The following is a 22,120-nucleotide window of genomic DNA, read 5'->3' as shown; positions in this document are numbered from 1 at the left end:
GCTTCCGCGGTTATTCAATCACGTTAAGAGATTAATAGGGTTATAACTTAGGAAAGGACTTTGATGCGAGGGATTGATCAAAGTCACTTAGTTAATTTATCGTAAAAACTGAGTAGTAATTGAGAGTAGAGATAGGTAGACTTTTTCATATAAAGCATTAGTGGATTCACCGGCTTAACCATTCATCTCAATATAATTTTCTTTCAAATTCTTTCTACTTTAATCAACTCTGATTAAAACCAATCTTTACTGCCTAGGGCAACAAAATACAAACTTTACACATCCTAACATATAACGCGCTTGCTATAATTGAAATTAACACAGTCCTTGTGGATCGATATTTTTACTACTTCGATAGTTTTTGGTACACTTGCCAGATATCTATCAAGTTTTTGGCGCCGTTGCCGGGGACTGTTGATTTGTTTCAACAAGGCAATTACGTTATAATTTAGGATTTCTGCAATTTTATTTTTCTGTTTTTAGTTTCAATATTCATTTGATTACTTTGTATTGTGCAGTGCTACTAAGGTATTTGCTGTTTATGCGAGGTAAAGTGAGCTCCAAAGATCTCGAATTCAATCCGGAAATAGAAAGGACTGCTAGAGCACTCCGGAAAGCTGCCCGGTTGAAAAGGTTGTCTCATTCCGTTCCACCGGGTGTTCGAGAACAAATACCTGAGCCACTCTCACTTGAATCTGAAACATCTGCTTCTCCTCAATCTGCTATCATGGGAGAACCTGCACCAAGACCAAAGTTAGGGGACTACGGGTTAGCAACTCATCGCGGTCAACTGACCCACACTTTTCAACCAGCTAACCCCGTTGCTTTCGACATCAAGACAACTGTCCTCAACGGTTTGAGGGACAAGCAATTCGATGGGACTGTGTTATACCCTAATTTTGGACCTAAAAATACTAGTCAATTTTTCTTCTCTTGCATTATAAGTCATTTGACATATCTCTGATCAATTGCATCTTTCTCTGCATTTTATTTCAATGTTATTTGCAAAATTCACATGCAAGGGTATTTTGGTCATTTCCTATGTCAAAATTTCTCTCAGTCTTTTAAATTTTGTTTGAGTCTTTTCATCTGGTTAGAATAAGCCTCTGTTTCATTCTATGTCAAAATCCATTTCAAAAATAGCATTTGAAGTCATTTTGAGTCAGTTTTGCCCCTAGGGGCATTTTAGTCTTTTCAAGTGTCAAAGTACTGTTTAAATCCTAAAAATTGTCTCTGAGTCTGTTAATTTTGCTTGAATAAGTCTTTGCTTCAATTCCTTGTTAAAAATCCATTTTAAATTTGCATCTGAGTCATTTTTAGTCGTTTTAGCCCCCAGGGGCATTTTGGTCATTTCACACGAAATTTCGGCAGAGAGGTACTTTAAAGTACCTCATTTAGGCCATTGGTTCGTTTTAGTCCGTTTTGTCAATTTTAATCGTTTCACTTTACGTTTATTTCCAAATTACGTTTTTTACCAATTTTATTATTAATTACTTTTAAGTCCTTTTTGTCATTTTTGCATTTTAGTCCTTTATTCTTAGTCATTTGCAAATAGGTCCAAAAGTTAGTTACGCCACATGGCAGTTTGTTATTGGTCCAAGCATTCCCACATCACCTATAAATGGGTCAAAGTCATGGTCAAGGTTCACAATTAGCCATTTTCACAAAAAACTCCACAAAAATCATCAAGATTCATATTTATTCTCTCTCAATTTTCCCTCTCTTCTAACAACTTTCTCTCTCCTCTAACTAACTTCCACCATAGCCAAAAGCTTCAACAACCTCCATAACCACCACACCTCCACCATAACCACCTTCAACCACCACCTCTAACCACCCAAAACCACCTTAACCACCTTTTTCCACCATCAAAAATTCACCCATTCCACCAATTTTTACCAATCAACACAAATTCTCAAACACGTTCATCAAATCAATCCAACAAAGTTTCAATTCCAGCAATTTCATCTACAAACGCAAAGAATCAACCAAAAGAAATTCAGGTTCAATAAAATCCTAATTCCAATTCCCATTCAACTTCGACTTCCAACTCTTAGTGGTTCGCAAATTGCAAATTGAAGACGCCAGAAACTTCCTCATCTTCGTCGCGTGAATCGGTTGCCGCTGATCTTGACGGCACTCTTCTCATTTCGAGAAGCTCTTTCCCTTACTTCATGCTTGTCGTCGCTGAAGCCGGTTTTACGCTGCAGATGTACGGAGAGGGAGTTTTGAGGTGTTTGATAAGTGTAAACGGAAAGTGGTGGTGACGGCGAAGACGACGGAGATGAAGGTTTCGTTTGCGGCTCTCGTTCACACCGAATCAGAACCACCGTTCACAGGTTCGTCGTTGATTAGCTTTGTGTTTAGTGTTCATGTGTATGTTTTGGCTTGTATGATTGATTGTTTTGAAAAGAAGAAGAAATTTGAAAACCTTTGAGAGAAGAAGAGAGTTTGTGCGGTTGTGCTTAGGAAGAAGAGGAACGTGATGTTGATGTTGATGTGTTAGATGCATATCCCTTTGTTCCTATGCTTTGTTTTTGATCTTTTGGAATTTGGGGCTTTAATTTTGAAAGTCAAATTGAAAAGAATGGAGAAAAGAGAAGAGATAAAGAGGACTGTGTGTGTGGTGTTGGCGAGAATGCAGAGAAGAAGAAAAGAGTGTCTTACGTGAGAGATGAGGAAGAAGGGGTATTAACCCACTGAACCGGTTCGACCCGCTGGGTTAACCCATGCCCATTTTCGCATCTGGTTCAGGCTTGTTCAAGCCCAAACGCCCCCTTTTCCCAGTATGCTATGTACACCCCCATTCCTGTGCTTTTCAATTGTTTTCTTGCTGTCTACACCCCTGTTTGATCAATTCTTGTACTAAAACTCTCTAAAATTTTGCAATGTTTTTCTTGTTAACTCTAGTATGTTTTTGCATTAATACATGATTAATTGGGATCTAAAAAATATGTGAAGAAATAATGTTTTTGTCAATCCTTTGATTTTCATTTTTGTTAAAGTGTGAGGAAAAAACTCCAAATTAATCATGTATTTCTTGCATAGTTTTTCTTGCGTGCGTTTCTTGAATTTGTGCATACTAAATTTTTACTTCCAAAACATAAAAAATGTATGTGAGTTTTATTCTTGTTTGTTTGTTGAATTTGCATTTGGGTCTTGATAAAAAGTGTGGGAATAAATGTGATGACTACGCTCATGGGAATCATTGTGAATTTTTGCGAGATATTAGTCCTTTGATTCTTGCATCATGACTGAAAATTTGGTTATGATTTTAGGTCATTGGATTGATATTTTACAAGATTCATAATGATATATTTTAAACACGTGGTTATGTCAATTTCTTGCATTTTAATCTTTCTTTTGCTCTTGGTAAATCTTTGGTTTCAAAGTGTGTCAAAATATATGCTCATAATCTCTTGGTTATTTCTATGCCATTGCCTTATCGTTTCTATGACTTTGCCCTTTCAAAATGTCTAAAAAGTGTCAAGTTTCAATGTGTTCTTGTTTGCTTTACTTGCTTCATTCTTTGCTACTATATCATTTGTGCTACTAACCCCTTTTATTTCATGTTTCATGCAAGCTCATCTCATCTCATATTCTAGTTTAATTTTCTTTCAATTTACCATTCATGCAATACTTAGAATGTAAAGATTTAGGAGTTTTGTAATATTTTACTTTCATGTCATTTTAATTTCTTGGCAAAGAGGCCATAGAATGTATCTAGGATATGATGTAAAGGACAATGGACTCTAATGATATACACCGACACAAGCACCGACACATGCACACACACCACTTTAGGTAAATAGCTAGAATATGCATGTTTAGATGTATGTTTAGGATTGTATGTTTAGATGAATGCCTAGGATTCATGCTTAGAAAAAATCAATTTTTCAAACAAATGTGAACAACTTCACTCAAATCTTTTCCAAATAAACCTTGGGATCCAATATCCCATTGAATTTTCCTTTTGTTTTCTTAATCAAAAATCCAATAAAAATAATCATACTTTGACCATTCTTTTGCAAATAACTAATCAAACCCCACTCTTTTCTAAATCTCATGCCCTTGAGGCCTCTTTCTATTCTTCAAAATCCATTTTCAAACTTAAAATCAACCAACAAAAACAAAAACATTTTTGAGAGAGAACTACGGTGGATTTGATCCCTTAAACGGGTACGTAGGCAAGGAACAAAATTCCTTCAATTCAACTCAAATAAAAATCCAAAAACATTCTTCTCCCTCCAATTTCTTCACTTAGAATATCTTTTAGGTTTAATAAATACTTTCAAATAGCATTTAAAAATAAAGCGCGCGCGTAGAAATTAAAGACGGTTCCTATAGGTTACTATAGTCGTTATGGGTGCCTAACACCTTCCCGTAGCGAAAACAACTCCCGGACCTCGATTCTCAAGGGTTTTGCTTACTTTTTCCCTTCCCAAGAAAAAATAAGATATCACCGGTTTAAAAGGTTCAAACGTAATCAATGTTTGACACCCGAAAACCAAGATAAAACAGCTGGCGACTTCACTGGGGAGATTCGAGGGTTACGCCTAGTCTTTATTTCCACGCTTGCGCTTGTATTTTTACTTGTTTCTTTTACTTGCTTTCCTATGTGAATAAATGTTTAAATTCTTGCAAACGTGTGGGGTGAGAATATCAAAAGTCCTGCACCCGGGCTGAGTGAACTTAGGATTTAGGAGGGATATAATCGACAATTCATTCCGGGGGTTGCCTCGTGTTTTGGATTATGCGATCAATCCCACATAGCTGAGGCATTTTGGAGGTGATGTTGTCGGCGCGGGTTGTCGCGTTTAGGCACTTTACTTCTAATTGTTCTATGACGCTATGAACCGTAGATAACCAAACCCATCCATGGCCATTTTCTAGGACGTAGTGCGGAGGCTAAACCGAGTGTCGTCTCGAGTTTTAGTCGTCACGCGATACTACACTCAAGTTAGACCTTCCACGTATAATCATGGAGCGAGGGTTGTCTCGTGACACCATGAGATACGTCGGAGAGGTTGCAACTTGGGAACCTTTTAGAACCCGGTTACTATTATCCTAAAACCATAGTTTCACCGGACACCGTGTCCACCCATGACTCCTCGACTTTGAACTTCAAACCCACCATGTTTTCTCCGAACTTGAACATAATCATGCATTCATGCATACATGCATACATGTATAAACTTTTTCCCATGCATTTATCAGAGGACTTAGACAAGTCATCTTTTGAACATCACGGATGTGAACACCAAGTGATACCATCTCAACTAAACTTCTAGTTTTGCTCAAGATCTTCAAATAAAATCGTGTTTCTCCGTGATGTTCACAACCACTTTGACAAGCCTTCTGACAAAAAAAGAGTCTTTTTGCATTTGCATACCATGCATCATATGCATCATTCATCGGTCACAAATGGCTTCCCGTGCTCATTGTCTCCTGGTTCTTCTGCCGCAGTCTGAAAGGTGGCTCGTGCTCGCAAGATTCACCAACCAGATAGAGTTTATCAGACAAGATTGTACAAGAGAAGAAACATGGCTAACCTTGAGGAAGAGAATGCCAGCCCCTCGGGCCAGCCCACTGAAGAGTCTAATCTAGACGAAATTCTGAGGCTTATCGAAAGGAGTGATTATGAGATTGTTGACCAGCTGCTGCAAACTCCGTCAAAGATATCCATCTTGTCTCTGCTCATGAGCTCAGAGGCTCACAAGAAGGTGTTAATGAAGATACTGGAGCAGGCTTTTGTTGATCATGAAGTCTCTGTGGAGTAATTCAATGGAATAGTGAGTAATATTACTGCCTGCAACAACTTGGGGTTTGGTGACGATGAGCTCCCCGAAGCAGGGAAACACCACAACTTAGCTTTACATATCTCGGTGCACTGCAGATCTGACATGATATCCAATGTGTTAGTGGACACTGGATCGTCTCTGAATGTAATGCCTGAATCCACACTAAGGCAATTGAGCCATCATGGAATTTCTCTGAGGGGTAGCAGCTATCTGGTTAAAGCTTTTGATGGGTCCCGCAAAGATGTTCTTGGGGAAGTAGATCTACCGATTACCATTGGTCCTGAGACCTTTCAAATTACTTTCCAAGTCATGGACATCAATGCTTCATACAGCTGTCTCCTCGGAAGACCATGGATCCATGACGCTGGAGCAGTCACATCCACTTTGCATCAGAAGCTCAAGTTCATGAGGAACGGTAAGGTTGTCACTGTATATGGTGAGGAGGCATTTCTGGTTAGCCAAGTATCATCGTTCTCTTGTGTTGAAGCAGGGTCCGCTGAAGGGACGTCGTTTCAAGGCTTGACTGTTGAGGGTGCAGAGCCCCGGAGGGCTGGTGCTAGTATGGCCTCACTGAAAGATGCCCAGAAGGCTGTTCAAGCAGGGCAAGCTGCTGGCTGGGGCAAAGTGATTCAGATTCTGGAAAACAAGCGTAAAGAGGGCCTTGGATTCTCCCCGACATCTGCTGTTTCAAAGGGAACTTTCTACAGTGCTGGGTTCATCAATGCTATTACTGAAGATGCTGCTGAAGGTGGTTATGTGCCTGCATTTGTTATACCAGGAGGCACTGTGAGAAATTGGGAAGCCATTGATGTTCCTTTAGTCATGCATGCTTCCATGTAATGTGTTTTGTTGCTCATGTTTTTTGTTTTCAAAATAACAATCCTTTCGCTCTGCCCAAGGCGAAAGTGATATCTTTGTAAGGGCGTGTTTGTTTCGGCATTGCCGTTTTCAATAAAAGTTGTCGTCTTTCTCACGACTCTTTGTTTTTTACTTTTTAGTGCCTTTTTCTTGGAAATAATGGTAATGCCAGAAAAAACCAAAACATCTGTATTTTCTTATTAAAGTCTGCATAAAAAACATTTTTTCTAAAATCATCCCAATCATATTATGCAGATTGAACCATAATAAACCCGTTGAACACAGTGACCCTACGGTTCCTCCAAATTTTGAATTCCCTGTATATGAAGCTGAAGATGAGGATGATGATGATGAAGAGATACCGTATGAGATCACTCGACTGCTTGAGCAAGAAAGAAGAGCCATTCAGCCTCACCAGGAAGAGATTGAACTCATCAACCTGGGTACTGAAGAAGACAAGCGAGAGATCAAGATCGGTGCTGCACTTGAGCCAGAAGTGAAAAAGAAGATCATTCAGCTTCTCCATGATTATCCAGATGTCTTTGCATGGTCCTATGAAGATATGCCGGGTCTAGATCCCAAGATTGTAGAACATCGGATACCGACAAGACCTGAATGTCCTCCTGTCAAACAGAAATTGAGAAGGTCTCGTCCAGACATGGCTCTTAAAATCAAGGCTGAAGTACAGAAGCAAATTGATGCGGGTTTCCTCATGACAGCTGAATACCCTGAGTGGATTGCCAACATCGTACCAGTACCAAAGAAAGATGGGAAAGTTCGAATGTGTGTTGATTACAGAGATCTGAACAAAGCCAGTCCAAAAGATAACTTCCCATTGCCTCATATTGATGTGCTTGTTGACAGTACTGCTCAATCCAAAGTGTTCTCCTTCATGGATGGTTTCTCTGGTTATAATCAAATACGAATGTCTCCGGAAGATAGAGAAAAGACGTCCTTCATCACTCCATGGGGAACATTCTGTTATAAAGTAATGCCGTTTGGCTTGATAAATGCTGGTGCTACCTATCAAAGAGGTATGACCACTCTGTTTCATGATATGATTCACAAAGAGATTGAAGTATATGTTGATGATATGATTGTGAAGTCAAGTGATGAAGAGCAGCATGTTGTATATTTGAAAAAGATGTTCGAAAGACTGAGAAAGTACAAGCTGCGGTTGAATCCTAACAAGTGTACATTTGGTGTAAGATCTGGAAAGTTGCTAGGCTTCATTGTCAGTCAGAGAGGCATTGAAGTTGATCCTGATAAAGTCCGAGCCATCAGAGAGATGCCGGCCCCTCAAACTGAGAAGCAAGTCAGAGGTTTCCTCGGACGTCTGAATTATATTTCAAGATTCATATCTCACATGACTACTACCTGTAGGCCAATTTTCAAATTGCTCAGAAAGAATCAGCCTGTTGTATGGAATGATGAATGTCAGGAAGCTTTTGATAGCATTAAAGAATACCTGTTAGAGCCACCTATCCTTGTCCCGCCAGTGGAAGGAGGGCCTTTGATTATGTATCTGTCAGTGTTAGATGATTCAGTGGGCTGTGTTCTCGGTCAGCAAGATGAGACTGGTAAGAAAGAGCATGCTATCTACTATCTGAGCAAGAAGTTCACCGACTGTGAGACTCGGTATACAATGCTTGAAAAGACTTGTTGTGCTTTAGCTTGGGCTGCCAAACGCCTGCGTCATTATATGGTGAATCATACAACTTGGTTGATATCCCGAATGGATCCAATCAAGTACATCTTTGAAAAGCCTGCTGTTACTGGAAAGATCGCACGTTGGCAGATGTTGTTGTCTGAATATGATATTGTGTACAAAGCTCAGAAAGCAATCAAAGGAAGCATCCTTGCCGAGCATCTTGCTTGTCAGCCTCTTGATGATTACCAGCCGATTAAGTTTGACTTCCCTGACGAAGAGGTCATGTATCTAAAAGCAAAAGACTGTGAAGAGCCACTGATCAATGAAGGGCCAGATCCCAATAGCAAATGGGGATTGGTGTTTGATGGTGCTGTTAATGCTTATGGTAAAGGAATTGGGGCCATCATTGTAACTCCGCAGGGGCACCACATTCCTTTTACTGCACGAATAACTTTTGAATGCACAAACAACATAGCAGAATATGAAGCATGCATCTTGGGCATTGAAGAAGCCCTTGACCTGAGAATCAAACACCTTGACATCTATGGAGATTCTGCACTTGTTATTAATCAGATAAAGGGTGAATGGGAGACTCATCATGAGAAGCTGATCCCTTACCGCGACTATGCAAGACGTCTGTTGACATACTTTACCAAGGTTGAGCTGCACCACATCCCTCGGGATGAAAATCAGATGGCTGACGCTCTTGCTACTTTGTCTTCCATGTTTCGTGTCAATCACTGGAATGATGTGCCTGTAATCAAAGTACAACGTCTTGACAGACCCGCTCATGTGTTTACTATTGAAAATATGCCAGATCAAGCTGATCAAGGTGTGAATGATAAAAAGCCTTGGTACTACAACATCAAACAATTCTTGCAGAATCGTGAATACCCACCTGGTGCTTCCAACAGGGATAAAAAGACCTTGAGACGATGGGCTAGTAGATTCCTTCTGGACGGAGAAATCCTATACAAGAGGAACTATGACATGGTCTTGTTAAGATGTGTTGACAAACAAGAAGCTGAGAAATTGATGCATGATGTACATGACGGTACCTTTGGGACCCATGCTTCGGGTCACACCATGTCAAGAAAACTGTTAAGAGCCGGCTATTACTGGATAACCATGGAGCGTGATTGCCACAAACATGCCAAAAGATGCCACAAATGTCAAATCTATGCTGATAAGATCCATGTGCCTCCACATGCTCTCAATGTTATATCTTCCCCATGGCCTTTCTCTATGTGGGGCATCGACATGATCGGAAGGATTGAACCGAAAGCTTCCAATGGACATCGTTTCATCCTAGTGGCAATTGACTATTTCACCAAGTGGGTTGAAGCTGCTTCCTATGCCAATGTGACCAAGCAAGTGGTTGTCAAGTTTATCAAGAATAACATCATCTGCCGATATGGTGTTCCCAACAAGATCATCACTGACAATGGTTCCAATCTGAACAATAGCATGGTGCAAGCTTTATGTGAAGAATTCAAAATTGAACATCACAACTCTTCTCCTTATAGACCTCAGATGAATGGTGCAGTTGAGGCCGCTAACAAGAACATCAAGAAGATTGTTCAGAAGATGGTCACTACTTACAAAGACTGGCATGAAATGCTACCTTTTGCCCTGCATGGTTACCGTACTACAGTGCGCAGTTCAACCGGGGCAACTCCTTTCTCTCTTGTATATGGTATGGAAGCAGTTCTCCCTCTGGAAGTGGAGATTCCATCTCTTCGAGTGATCATGGAAGCAAAGTTAACTGAGGCTGAATGGTGTCAAAGTCGGTATGATCAATTGAATCTGATTGAAGAGAAGCGTATGAATGCTATGACTCATGGACAGTTGTATCAAGTGCGAATGAAGAATGCTTTTGACAAGAAAGTCCGACCTCGAGAATTCAAGGAAGGCGAACTTGTATTGAAAAGAAGAATAAGTCAGCAACCCGACCCAAGGGGCAAGTGGACACCTAACTATGAAGGTCCTTATGTTGTCAAGAAGGCTTTCTCTGGTGGTGCTTTGATTCTTACACACATGGATGGTGTTGAGCTTCCAAACCCTGTTAATGCCGATATAGTCAAGAAATACTTTGTCTAGAAAGAAAAGAACAGCGTGGTAGGTCGAAAACCCGAAAGGGCGGCCTAGGCAAAAATGCGCTTCCCGGTGGATCGAAAACCCGAAAGGGCGATCCAGGCAAAAGTTAGGGACAAAAAAAATGAATATGAAAGAGCTCGCTGAGATTGTACGCAACTCAGGCAAGAATGAGCGCCTCGATGAGCCGAAAACCCGAAAGGGTGGTTCATGCAAAAGTGAGGTTGACAATAAAAGACAAGTAACTATATCTGACAAATCACCATCACCCCTTGGGACATCTGCAACTGTCAATGATCGTCTTCATCAGAAGCTTCTGTACTTGTGAATTCAAAATTTCTATGAAATGTAGCGGTCATCGTGTTCAATGTATCACCAACCAATAAAATTACCATTTTCCAAGCTTTGTAAATCCGTGGAGTCATGCCCTTGGCTGACTTTCACTCTTCTACATCAATTTGAGCCTGTGCTATTGTTTGAAATTCTATTCTTCTTTCTACTTTCAATGCTATATACAAAACATTTTCTTTCTATTTTGATAATGTCAATATCTGAAACAAACATCTTTTGAAAACTAAAAAATCTTTTTATGTCTATTTTGAAAACAAACCTGAGCAATAGGGTACATTTCAATGAAACATGCATGAATGAATGAGCATCAATGTCTATTACAATACACGTTACAAGCAGGTTACTCCCCAGGATGATCTGTGGTCAATGGCAAGAATGAAAAAAACAGAATGAAAATGAAAATGAAAAAAATGAAAAATAAAAATGAAAAGCTCGCTAAGTTGAAAACCCGAAAGGGCGGCTTAGGCAAAAATGAGCACCCCGCTGATTGACAACCTATGAAGGCAATTCAGGCAAAAATGGGGCAATGCAAAAGAATTTATTCCCCGGTGAATCGAAAACCCGAAAGGGCGGTTCAGGCAAAAGTGGGGTTTGAAAATGAAAAATGAAAGAATGAAATATTGAAAAGCATTGACCACAGATGCGAACACCCAATGTTTACCCAGCACTGACACGCCTAGCAACGGCGACCTGTATCCAAGGACTTTCTAAGGGTCCCTCCTTTACAAGTTTTATTGCCCTCAGCCATGGTTTTGATACGTCTCTCGACGACGGTCTCTCCAAAGAGGTTTCCCCTGTGAATATGTTGCAGCACGAGCCACTACGTGCCCAATCTTCCAATGTCTTGTCTACCTTTGTGAAATTTCTCTGCCAAATTGCCAACCAATCATGCATTCCAAGCATTCATACATGCATAATCATGCATCTTATGTGCTCATACATACAATCTTGCTATACCATGCATACATGTTGCATGTCCAACTGTCAACTGTCAAATTCAATGACAATTCCAATCTCAATTCCAACTGTCAATTTCAATTCCAACTGTCAAATCCAATTTCAATGTCAAACTGTCAAATTCGAAGCAATTTCCAATTTCAATTCCAATTTCAATGTCAAATGTCAAATTCGAAGCAATCTCAACTTCAATGACAATGTCAATGTTGACATCCAATGACAACGTCAATGTCAATCTTCAATTCCAATGTTGACATCCAATGACAATGTCAATGTCAATCTCCAATTCCAATTCCAATGCCAATTTCCAATTCCAATGTCAACTCCAATGTCAAATTCCAATTTCAATCCAATCCCAATGTCAATTTCCAATTTCAATTCCAATTTCAATGTCAATCTCCAATGTCAATGTTAATGTCAAATGCCGATGTCAATGTCAATTTCAATGTCAAATGTCAATATCCAATGGCAATGTCAATGTCAATGTCAATGTTGACATCCAATGACAATGTCAATGTCAATTTCCAATTTCAATTTCCAAGCCGATGTCAATGTCAATGTCAATTTCAACTTTCAATTCAATTCAAATCAATGTCAATTTACTCTTGGGCCAACAAAAATGGTCATGTCTATTTTCAAACCAGGTCAATGACAATGTACCCTCAATTGGTATCTTGTTAAACCAGACTCTCAATTTGTATCTTGTTACTGGTCAAGTGCCAGGTTCAATCCAAAAAAGAACCACTTGTACCTGCTTATATACCTATGCTTCCGGACAAACGGCAAGTTCGATAGAACAGTTTGTACCCAGCTTATGTTCTGTTGTCGGTCAAACGGCAAGTTCGATAGAACAGTTTGTACCCAGCTCATGCTTTGTTATCAGTCAGACGGCAAGTTCAATCTGAAGAACAGTTTGTACCCAGCTTATGCTGTGTTATCGGTCAAACGACAAGTTCGATCTAAGAGAACAGTCTGCACCTTCCCACATGATGTGGTGATAATCCAACAAGCAAGTTCGATCCAAAGAAGCAGCTTGTATTAACCCTTTTGTCTATGTCCCCAGCCAAACAGCCGGTTCAATCCAAAAGAACAGTTTGTGTCTGTCTATCTGTTTGTATTTTCAATTAAGTGTCAAGTTCGATCCAAAGAACAACTGGTATCTGCCTATATGTCTATGTTTTCCGGTCAAGTGCCAAGTTCAAACCCAAGAACAGCTTGCACCTATCTCTTGTTTTGTATCCCTCGGTCAAGTGCCAAGTTCAATTCCAAGAACAGCTTGTACCTTATTCTCTATCCCTGGTTTGTCTACCCTGCCAATGTCTATCTGAATCCCCAGTGACATGATAGGTTCCATAGACTCCAGTTGTCTGTCTTGCATTCATAATCAAATATTGCATAACATTCATATCTTTGAAACTCTGAAAGCGTATTTTTATGTCCAAAAGCAGTGCAAATGTTAATATTTAAGTATCTTCGTCCCGTCAACTCTAAGACTTCGTCTCTTGACTCTCCGGACAAAGAAACTTAAATAGGGGCAGCTGTTATACCCTAATTTTGGACCTAAAAATACTAGTCAATTTTTCTTCTCTTGCATTATAAGTCATTTGACATATCTCTGATCAATTGCATCTTTCTCTGCATTTTATTTCAATGTTATTTGCAAAATTCACATGCAAGGGTATTTTGGTCATTTCCTATGTCAAAATTTCTCTCAGTCTTTTAAATTTTGTTTGAGTCTTTTCATCTGGTTAGAATAAGCCTCTGTTTCATTCTATGTCAAAATCCATTTCAAAAATAGCATTTGAAGTCATTTTGAGTCAGTTTTGCCCCTAGGGGCATTTTAGTCTTTTCAAGTGTCAAAGTACTGTTTAAATCCTAAAAATTGTCTCTGAGTCTGTTAATTTTGCTTGAATAAGTCTTTGCTTCAATTCCTTGTTAAAAATCCATTTTAAATTTGCATCTGAGTCATTTTTAGTCGTTTTAGCCCCCAGGGGCATTTTGGTCATTTCACACGAAATTTCGGCAGAGAGGTACTTTAAAGTACCTCATTTAGGCCATTGGTTCGTTTTAGTCCGTTTTGTCAATTTTAATCGTTTCACTTTACGTTTATTTCCAAATTACGTTTTTTACCAATTTTATTATTAATTACTTTTAAGTCCTTTTTGTCATTTTTGCATTTTAGTCCTTTATTCTTAGTCATTTGCAAATAGGTCCAAAAGTTAGTTACGCCACATGGCAGGTTGTTATTGGTCCAAGCATTCCCACATCACCTATAAATGGGTCAAAGTCATGGTCAAGGTTCACAATTAGCCATTTTCACAAAAAACTCCACAAAAATCATCAAGATTCATATTTATTCTCTCTCAATTTTCCCTCTCTTCTAACAAATTTCTCTCTCCTCTAACTAACTTCCACCATAGCCAAAAGCTTCAACAACCTCCATAACCACCACACCTCCACCATAACCACCTTCAACCACCACCTCTAACCACCCAAAACCACCTTAACCACCTTTTTCCACCATCAAAAATTCACCCATTCCACCAATTTTTACCAATCAACACAAATTCTCAAACACGTTCATCAAATCAATCCAACAAAGTTTCAATTCCAGCAATTTCATCTACAAACGCAAAGAATCAACCAAAAGAAATTCAGGTTCAATAAAATCCTAATTCCAATTCCCATTCAACTTCGACTTCCAACTCTTAGTGGTTCGCAAATTGCAAATTGAAGACGCCAGAAACTTCCTCATCTTCGTCGCGTGAATCGGTTGCCGCTGATCTTGACGGCACTCTTCTCATTTCGAGAAGCTCTTTCCCTTACTTCATGCTTGTCGTCGCTGAAGCCGGTTTTACGCTGCAGATGTACGGAGAGGGAGTTTTGAGGTGTTTGATAAGTGTAAACGGAAAGTGGTGGTGACGGCGAAGACGACGGAGATGAAGGTTTCGTTTGCGGCTCTCGTTCACACCGAATCAGAACCACCGTTCACAGGTTCGTCGTTGATTAGCTTTGTGTTTAGTGTTCATGTGTATGTTTTGGCTTGTATGATTGATTGTTTTGAAAAGAAGAAGAAATTTGAAAACCTTTGAGAGAAGAAGAGAGTTTGTGCGGTTGTGCTTAGGAAGAAGAGGAACGTGATGTTGATGTTGATGTGTTAGATGCATATCCCTTTGTTCCTATGCTTTGTTTTTGATCTTTTGGAATTTGGGGCTTTAATTTTGAAAGTCAAATTGAAAAGAATGGAGAAAAGAGAAGAGATAAAGAGGACTGTGTGTGTGGTGTTGGCGAGAATGCAGAGAAGAAGAAAAGAGTGTCTTACGTGAGAGATGAGGAAGAAGGGGTATTAACCCACTGAACCGGTTCGACCCGCTGGGTTAACCCATGCCCATTTTCGCATCTGGTTCAGGCTTGTTCAAGCCCAAACGCCCCCTTTTCCCAGTATGCTATGTACACCCCCATTCCTGTGCTTTTCAATTGTTTTCTTGCTGTCTACACCCCTGTTTGATCAATTCTTGTACTAAAACTCTCTAAAATTTTGCAATGTTTTTCTTGTTAACTCTAGTATGTTTTTGCATTAATACATGATTAATTGGGATCTAAAAAATATGTGAAGAAATAATGTTTTTGTCAATCCTTTGATTTTCATTTTTGTTAAAGTGTGAGGAAAAAACTCCAAATTAATCATGTATTTCTTGCATAGTTTTTCTTGCGTGCGTTTCTTGAATTTGTGCATACTAAATTTTTACTTCCAAAACATAAAAAATGTATGTGAGTTTTATTCTTGTTTGTTTGTTGAATTTGCATTTGGGTCTTGATAAAAAGTGTGGGAATAAATGTGATGACTACGCTCATGGGAATCATTGTGAATTTTTGCGAGATATTAGTCCTTTGATTCTTGCATCATGACTGAAAATTTGGTTATGATTTTAGGTCATTGGATTGATATTTTACAAGATTCATAATGATATATTTTAAACACGTGGTTATGTCAATTTCTTGCATTTTAATCTTTCTTTTGCTCTTGGTAAATCTTTGGTTTCAAAGTGTGTCAAAATATATGCTCATAATCTCTTGGTTATTTCTATGCCATTGCCTTATCGTTTCTATGACTTTGCCCTTTCAAAATGTCTAAAAAGTGTCAAGTTTCAATGTGTTCTTGTTTGCTTTACTTGCTTCATTCTTTGCTACTATATCATTTGTGCTACTAACCCCTTTTATTTCATGTTTCATGCAAGCTCATCTCATCTCATATTCTAGTTTAATTTTCTTTCAATTTACCATTCATGCAATACTTAGAATGTAAAGATTTAGGAGTTTTGTAATATTTTACTTTCATGTCATTTTAATTTCTTGGCAAAGAGGCCATAGAATGTATCTAGGATATGATGTAAAGGACAATGGACTCTAATGATGTACACCGACACAAGCACCGACACATGCACACACACCACTTTAGGTAAATAGCTAGAATATGCATGTTTAGATGTATGTTTAGGATTGTATGTTTAGATGAATGCCTAGGATTCATGCTTAGAAAAAATCAATTTTTCAAACAAATGTGAACAACTTCACTCAAATCTTTTCCAAATAAACCTTGGGATCCAATATCCCATTGAATTTTCCTTTTGTTTTCTTAATCAAAAATCCAATAAAAATAATCATACTTTGACCATTCTTTTGCAAATAACTAATCAAACCCCACTCTTTTCTAAATCTCATGCCCTTGAGGCCTCTTTCTATTCTTCAAAATCCATTTTCAAACTTAAAATCAACCAACAAAAACAAAAACATTTTTGAGAGAGAACTACGGTGGATTTGATCCCTTAAACGGGTACGTAGGCAAGGAACAAAATTCCTTCAATTCAACTCAAATAAAAATCCAAAAACATTCTTCTCCCTCCAATTTCTTCACTTAGAATATCTTTTAGGTTTAATAAATACTTTCAAATAGCATTTAAAAATAAAGCGCGCGCGTAGAAATTAAAGACGGTTCCTATAGGTTACTATAGTCGTTATGGGTGCCTAACACCTTCCCGTAGCGAAAACAACTCCCGGACCTCGATTCTCAAGGGTTTTGCTTACTTTTTCCCTTCCCAAGAAAAAATAAGATATCACCGGTTTAAAAGGTTCAAACGTAATCAATGTTTGACACCCGAAAACCAAGATAAAACAGACTGAAGCTATGAGTCCTCATGAACACTTGAGCCGCTTTGCTGAGACTTGCGAGTTTTGTGTGCAACCAGCCACCGTGACTGAAGCACAAAAGAAACTAAGGCTGTTCCCTTTCACCTTGACGGGAAGAGCAAAAGATTGGTTGCTAACAATTCCAAACGGGACTGTCCAAACATGGGAAGAGTTAGAGCTGAAGTTCTTGGAGAAATATTTCCCTATGTCTAAATATTGGGAAAAGAAGATGGAAATCTCTAACTTCAAGCAAGGAGAAGGTGAATCATTGTATGATGCTTGGGAGCGATTCAATTTGCTTCTGAAGAGATGCCCTAATCATGAGTTCACCGAGAAACAATACCTCCAAATCTTCACTGAGGGGGTAACACCAAACACTAGAATGTTCTTAGATGCTTCCGCGGGAGGAAGTCTTAAGAGCAAGACTGATCATGAAGTTCAAGCCTTAATTGAAAATATGGCGAGTAATGAATATCGTGCTGAAGCTAAGAAGAAAGAAAGAGGAGTGTTTGGGGTAAGTGAACAAACAGCAATCCTAGCTAACCAAGCAGCCATGAACAAACAAATAGAGGCTCTTACTAAGGAGTTTCAAGGGTTTACTTTGGCTCATAAGCAACAACAGGTGGCTGCAATCAAATGTGACTTATGCGGTGAAGAACATCCCAATGGTGAATGTGTTCCAGAAGGATCAAGTGAGGAAGCTAATTTCATGGGAGGTTATCAAAGGCAAAATCAATACTACAACTCAGGTATCAACAAGCATCCAAATCTCAGTTACTCAAATAACAACGCTTTGAACTCTCAGATGCTTAATCCTCCACAACAACAAAGGAAGCCTTCAGCTCTTGAAGAAACTATGATGAACTTTATGAAGATGACTCAAGGCAACTTTGAAGAGATGAAGAAGAGTCAAGAGGCTGAGCGAAAGAACAATGAAGCCTCCAGGAAGATGCTTGAAACTCAACTTGGGCAATTAGCTAAACAATTGGCTGAACAAAACAAAGGCGGATTCTCAGGTAACACACAAGACAACCCTAAAAATGAGTCTTGCAATGCTATTGAGTTGAGGAGCAAGAAGGTCTTGACACCTCTAGTTCCAAAAGTTCCAAAAAAGGCTGATGAAGTAGTAGTGGAGGAAGAAGAAGAAGGTGAAGTTGAAAAGAATAATGAGGTTGTAGTTGAAAAAGTTAATGATCAAGGAGTAGTTGAAAATGAAAGGAAGAAAAAAATAGAGGGAGAAAAAAGTGAGAAATTGATTGATGAAGATTCAATCTTGAGGAAGTCTAAGAGTCAAATATTGAAGGATGGAGATCAGCCACAAGTTGTTCCATCATATGTGAAGCTTCCATACCCTCACTTAGCCAAAAAGAAGAAGAAGGAGGAAGGTCAATTCAAGAAGTTCATGGAGCTTTTCTCACAACTTCAGGTGAACATTCCCTTTGGTGAAGCTCTTGATCAAATGCCCATGTATGCTAAGTTTATGAAAGACTTGCTGACTCGAAGAAGGAAACCAAAAGATGATGCAAACATTGCACTTTCAGAAAATTGTAGTGCAATTCTTCAAAAGAAACTTCCACCCAAATTAAAAGATCCAGGTGCTTTCACTATTCCTTATTCTATTGGACCGGTAGACATTGGTAGAGCGTTGTGTGATTTAGGGGCAAGTATCAACTTGATGCCTCTTTCAATGATGAAGAAGCTTGGATGTGGGGAGCCAAAGCCAACAAGAATGACCATTACTCTAGCTGATCGGTCAATCTTTTACCCTTTTGGTATACTTGAAGATGTGCTAGTTAAGGTCAATGAGCTAGTATTTCCTGCTGATTTTGTAATCCTAGACATGGCTGAAGATGAAGACATGCCACTCATTCTTGGAAGACCTTTCCTTGCAACCGGTCGAGCTTTGATTGATGTTGAAATGGGCCAGCTTATGTTGAGATTCCACAACGAGCAAGTTGTGTTTAATATTTTTGAAGCCATGAAGCATCAAGCTGAAAATCCGAAGTGCTACCGAATTGATGTTGTTGATGAGATAATTGAAGATGACTCTCGTAAGCCTCAACCAACATAACCTCTAGAGAGAACATTAGTTAATTCTATAGAGAATGATGAAGATACTGAAGATATTGAGGTAAAGGATTGTGTCAAGCAGCTTGAGGCAAGCAAGCAACAAATGCACCACCCACCACTTGAAAACATACTTGGTGAAAAATATGGGGGATCGGAAACATTGAACAATGAAAAAGAAAAAAATCCAGAATTGAAAGAACTCCCTCCACACTTGAAGTATGTCTTTCTTAGTGAAGATTTTTCCAAACCAGCAATCATCAGTAATACATTGACACCTTTAGAGGAAGAGAAACTAATGAGGGTGTTGAAAAGTAATCAAGGCGCATTGGGATGGAGCATTTCTGATCTAAAGGGTATTAGTCCAGCCTATTGCATGCACAAAATACATATGGAGGCTGAATACAAACCTGTGGTTCAACCTCAAAGAAGACTAAACCCAACAATGAAGGAAGTTGTCAAGAAGGAAGTATTAAAATTGCTCGATGCAGGTATGATTTACCCTATTTCTGATAGCTCTTGGGTAAGTCCTGTTCATGTGGTGCCTAAGAAGGGAGGAATGACGGTAGTGGCTAATGAAAAGAATGAATTGATACCCACACGTACCGTCACCGGTTGGAGAATGTGCATAGACTACCGGAGGCTGAATTCTGCAACAAGGAAAGATCACTTTCCATTACCATTCATGGATCAAATGCTAGAGAGATTGGCTGGTCAAGCCTTTTACTGCTTCTTGGATGGGTACTCAGGGTATAATCAGATTGCAGTGACTCCGGAAGATCAAGAAAAGACTGCTTTCACCTGTCCGTTTGGTATATTTGCTTATAGGAGAATGCCCTTTGGGCTGTGTAATGCGCCGGCGACCTTCCAAAGGTGTATGCTCTCCATCTTCTCTGACATGATAGAGAAGAACATCGAGGTATTCATGGACGACTTTTCTGTGTTTGGTAAGTCTTTCGACCAATGCTTATTCCACTTAAATGAAGTACTAAAAAGATGCACCGAAACTAACCTTGTTTTAAATTGGGAAAAATGTCATTTTATGGTTACCGAAGGTATAGTTTTGGGACATAAAATAAGTGCTAAAGGCATAGAAGTGGATCAAGCAAAGATAGAGGTTATAGAGAAACTTCCACCACCTGTTAATGTTAAGGGAGTTAGGAGTTTCTTGGGGCATGCCGGTTTCTATCGGCGTTTTATAAAAGATTTTTCAAAAATTTCTAAGCCCCTTTGTAACCTCTTGGTCAAAGAAAATGATTTTGATTTTGATTCTGAATGTTTAAATGCTTTTTCTTTGATTAAAACCAAGTTGGTGACTGCACCAATAATCATTGCACCCGATTGGGATTTACCTTTTGAACTTATGTGCGATGCAAGTGATTATGCTGTTGGTGCAGTCTTAGGCCAACGAAAGAACAGATTTTTCCATGCAATTTACTATGCAAGCAAGGTTTTAAATGAAAATCAAGTTAACTATTCCACTACTGAAAAGGAGTTGCTTGCAGTAATATTTGCATTGGAGAAATTTCGTTCTTATCTAATAGGCTCCAAAGTCATTATTTTTTCAGATCATGCAGCTCTTAAATATCTCTTGACAAAAGGTGATTCAAAGCCTCGGTTGTTGAGGTGGATCCTTTTATTGCAAGAATTTGATCTCGATATTCGTGACAAGAAAGGAGTGGAGAATGTAGTAGCTGATCACCTTTTAAGGTTGGAAAATGAGGAGGTGACGAAGAAAGAAAAGGCTATCACAGCAGAATTCCCGGATGAAAAGCTGATGTCGATTGAAGAAAGGCCTTGGTTCGCCGACATGGCGAATTTTAAGGCCGGTAATATAATTCCGGATGACATGGAACAGCACCGAAGGAAAAAGTTTTTCAAGGATGCAAACCACTATCTGTGGGATGATCCTTATTTATTTAAGGTAAGTGCTGACGGTTTGATTAGACGTTGTGTTGCAGGTACGGAAGCTAACAGTATCATGTGGCACTGCCATAGCTCAGCTTATGGAGGCCACCATAGTGGGGAAAGAACCGCTGCGAAAATCTTGCAAAGTGGTTTCTGGTGGCCCACTCTCTTCAAGGATTGCCAAGAGTTCGTAAAGAGGTGTGATGAATGCCAAAGAACAGGTAGTATCTCAAAGAGGAATGAAATGCCCCTAACTGGAATCATTGAAGTTGAACCTTTTGATTGTTGGGGCATAGATTTTATGGGACCATTTCCCTCCTCTTACTCTTATCTCCATATACTTGTGTGTGTTGACTATGTTACCAAGTGGGTTGAAGCGATACCATGTGTTGCTAATGATGCTAAAACTGTGGTTAATTTCTTGAAGAAAAATATTTTCACTAGGTTTGGAACCCCTAGAGTTTTGATCAGTGATGGGGGGAAGCACTTTTGCAACAATCTTCTTGAAACTGTGCTTAAAAAGTTTAATATCAAACATAAAGTTGCAACTCCCTATCATCCTCAAACTAGTGGTCAAGCGGAGGTTTCAAACCGTCAGTTGAAACAAATTTTGGAGAAAACTGTAGCGTCTTCTAGGAAAGATTGGTCTAGGAAGTTAGATGACGCTCTTTGGGCATATAGAACTGCGTTTAAAACGCACCTTGGGATGTCCCCTTATCAGTTGGTTTACGGAAAGGCTTGTCATCTCCCGGTTGAATTGGAACATAAAGCTTACTGGGCTATCAAAGCCCTAAATTTTAATCAAACTTTAGCTGGAAAGAAAAGGTTATTAAAACTTAATGAGCTAGAGGAGATGAGATTGCGTGCGTATGAGAACGCCGTAATTTACAAAGAGAGAACTAAGAGGTATCATGACAAGGGGTTGGTGAGGAGAGAATTTTATATTGGACAACTTGTTTTGCTGTTTAATTCCAGGTTGAAGTTATTCCCCGGGAAGTTAAAATCCAAGTGGTCCGGACCATTCGTGATTGTAGATATGTCTCCTTATGGAGCAGTGGAGCTTAGTAAGCCTGGTGAGCAAGAAACTTTCAAGGTAAACGCACAAAGGCTGAAACCATACCTTGGAGGTGAACTCCCAAAGAATAGAGCGGGAGTGGTGTTGAATGATCCTTAGGGGTCATCATAAGTCAAGCTAGTGACGGTAAAGAAGCGCTGGATGGGAGGCAACCCATCGGATTTAAATCCA

General features: G+C 39.3%; 1 protein-coding gene across 1 annotated transcript; it reads left to right on the top strand.

Annotated features, from left to right (window-relative positions):
* The first annotated feature begins 541 nt into the window (after positions 1-541).
* Positions 542-22,120, top strand: LOC146953716 (uncharacterized). Its single transcript, XM_085742401.1, has 6 exons — positions 542-768; positions 2,194-2,339; positions 14,578-14,706; positions 16,959-18,454; positions 19,373-20,927; positions 21,432-22,120. The coding sequence occupies exons 1-6, from the start codon at positions 542-544 to the stop codon at positions 22,046-22,048; spliced, it is 4,170 nt and encodes a 1,389-aa protein (XP_085598527.1). The 3' UTR covers positions 22,049-22,120.

This window comes from Medicago sativa, chromosome 1 (assembly GCF_051527215.1).
Source record: "Medicago sativa cultivar Bolivia chromosome 1, Bolivia_mono, whole genome shotgun sequence".
NCBI lineage: Eukaryota > Viridiplantae > Streptophyta > Magnoliopsida > Fabales > Fabaceae > Medicago > Medicago sativa.
Note: the sequence above shows the minus strand (reverse complement) of the source record. Positions and strands in the feature narration are given on the sequence as shown.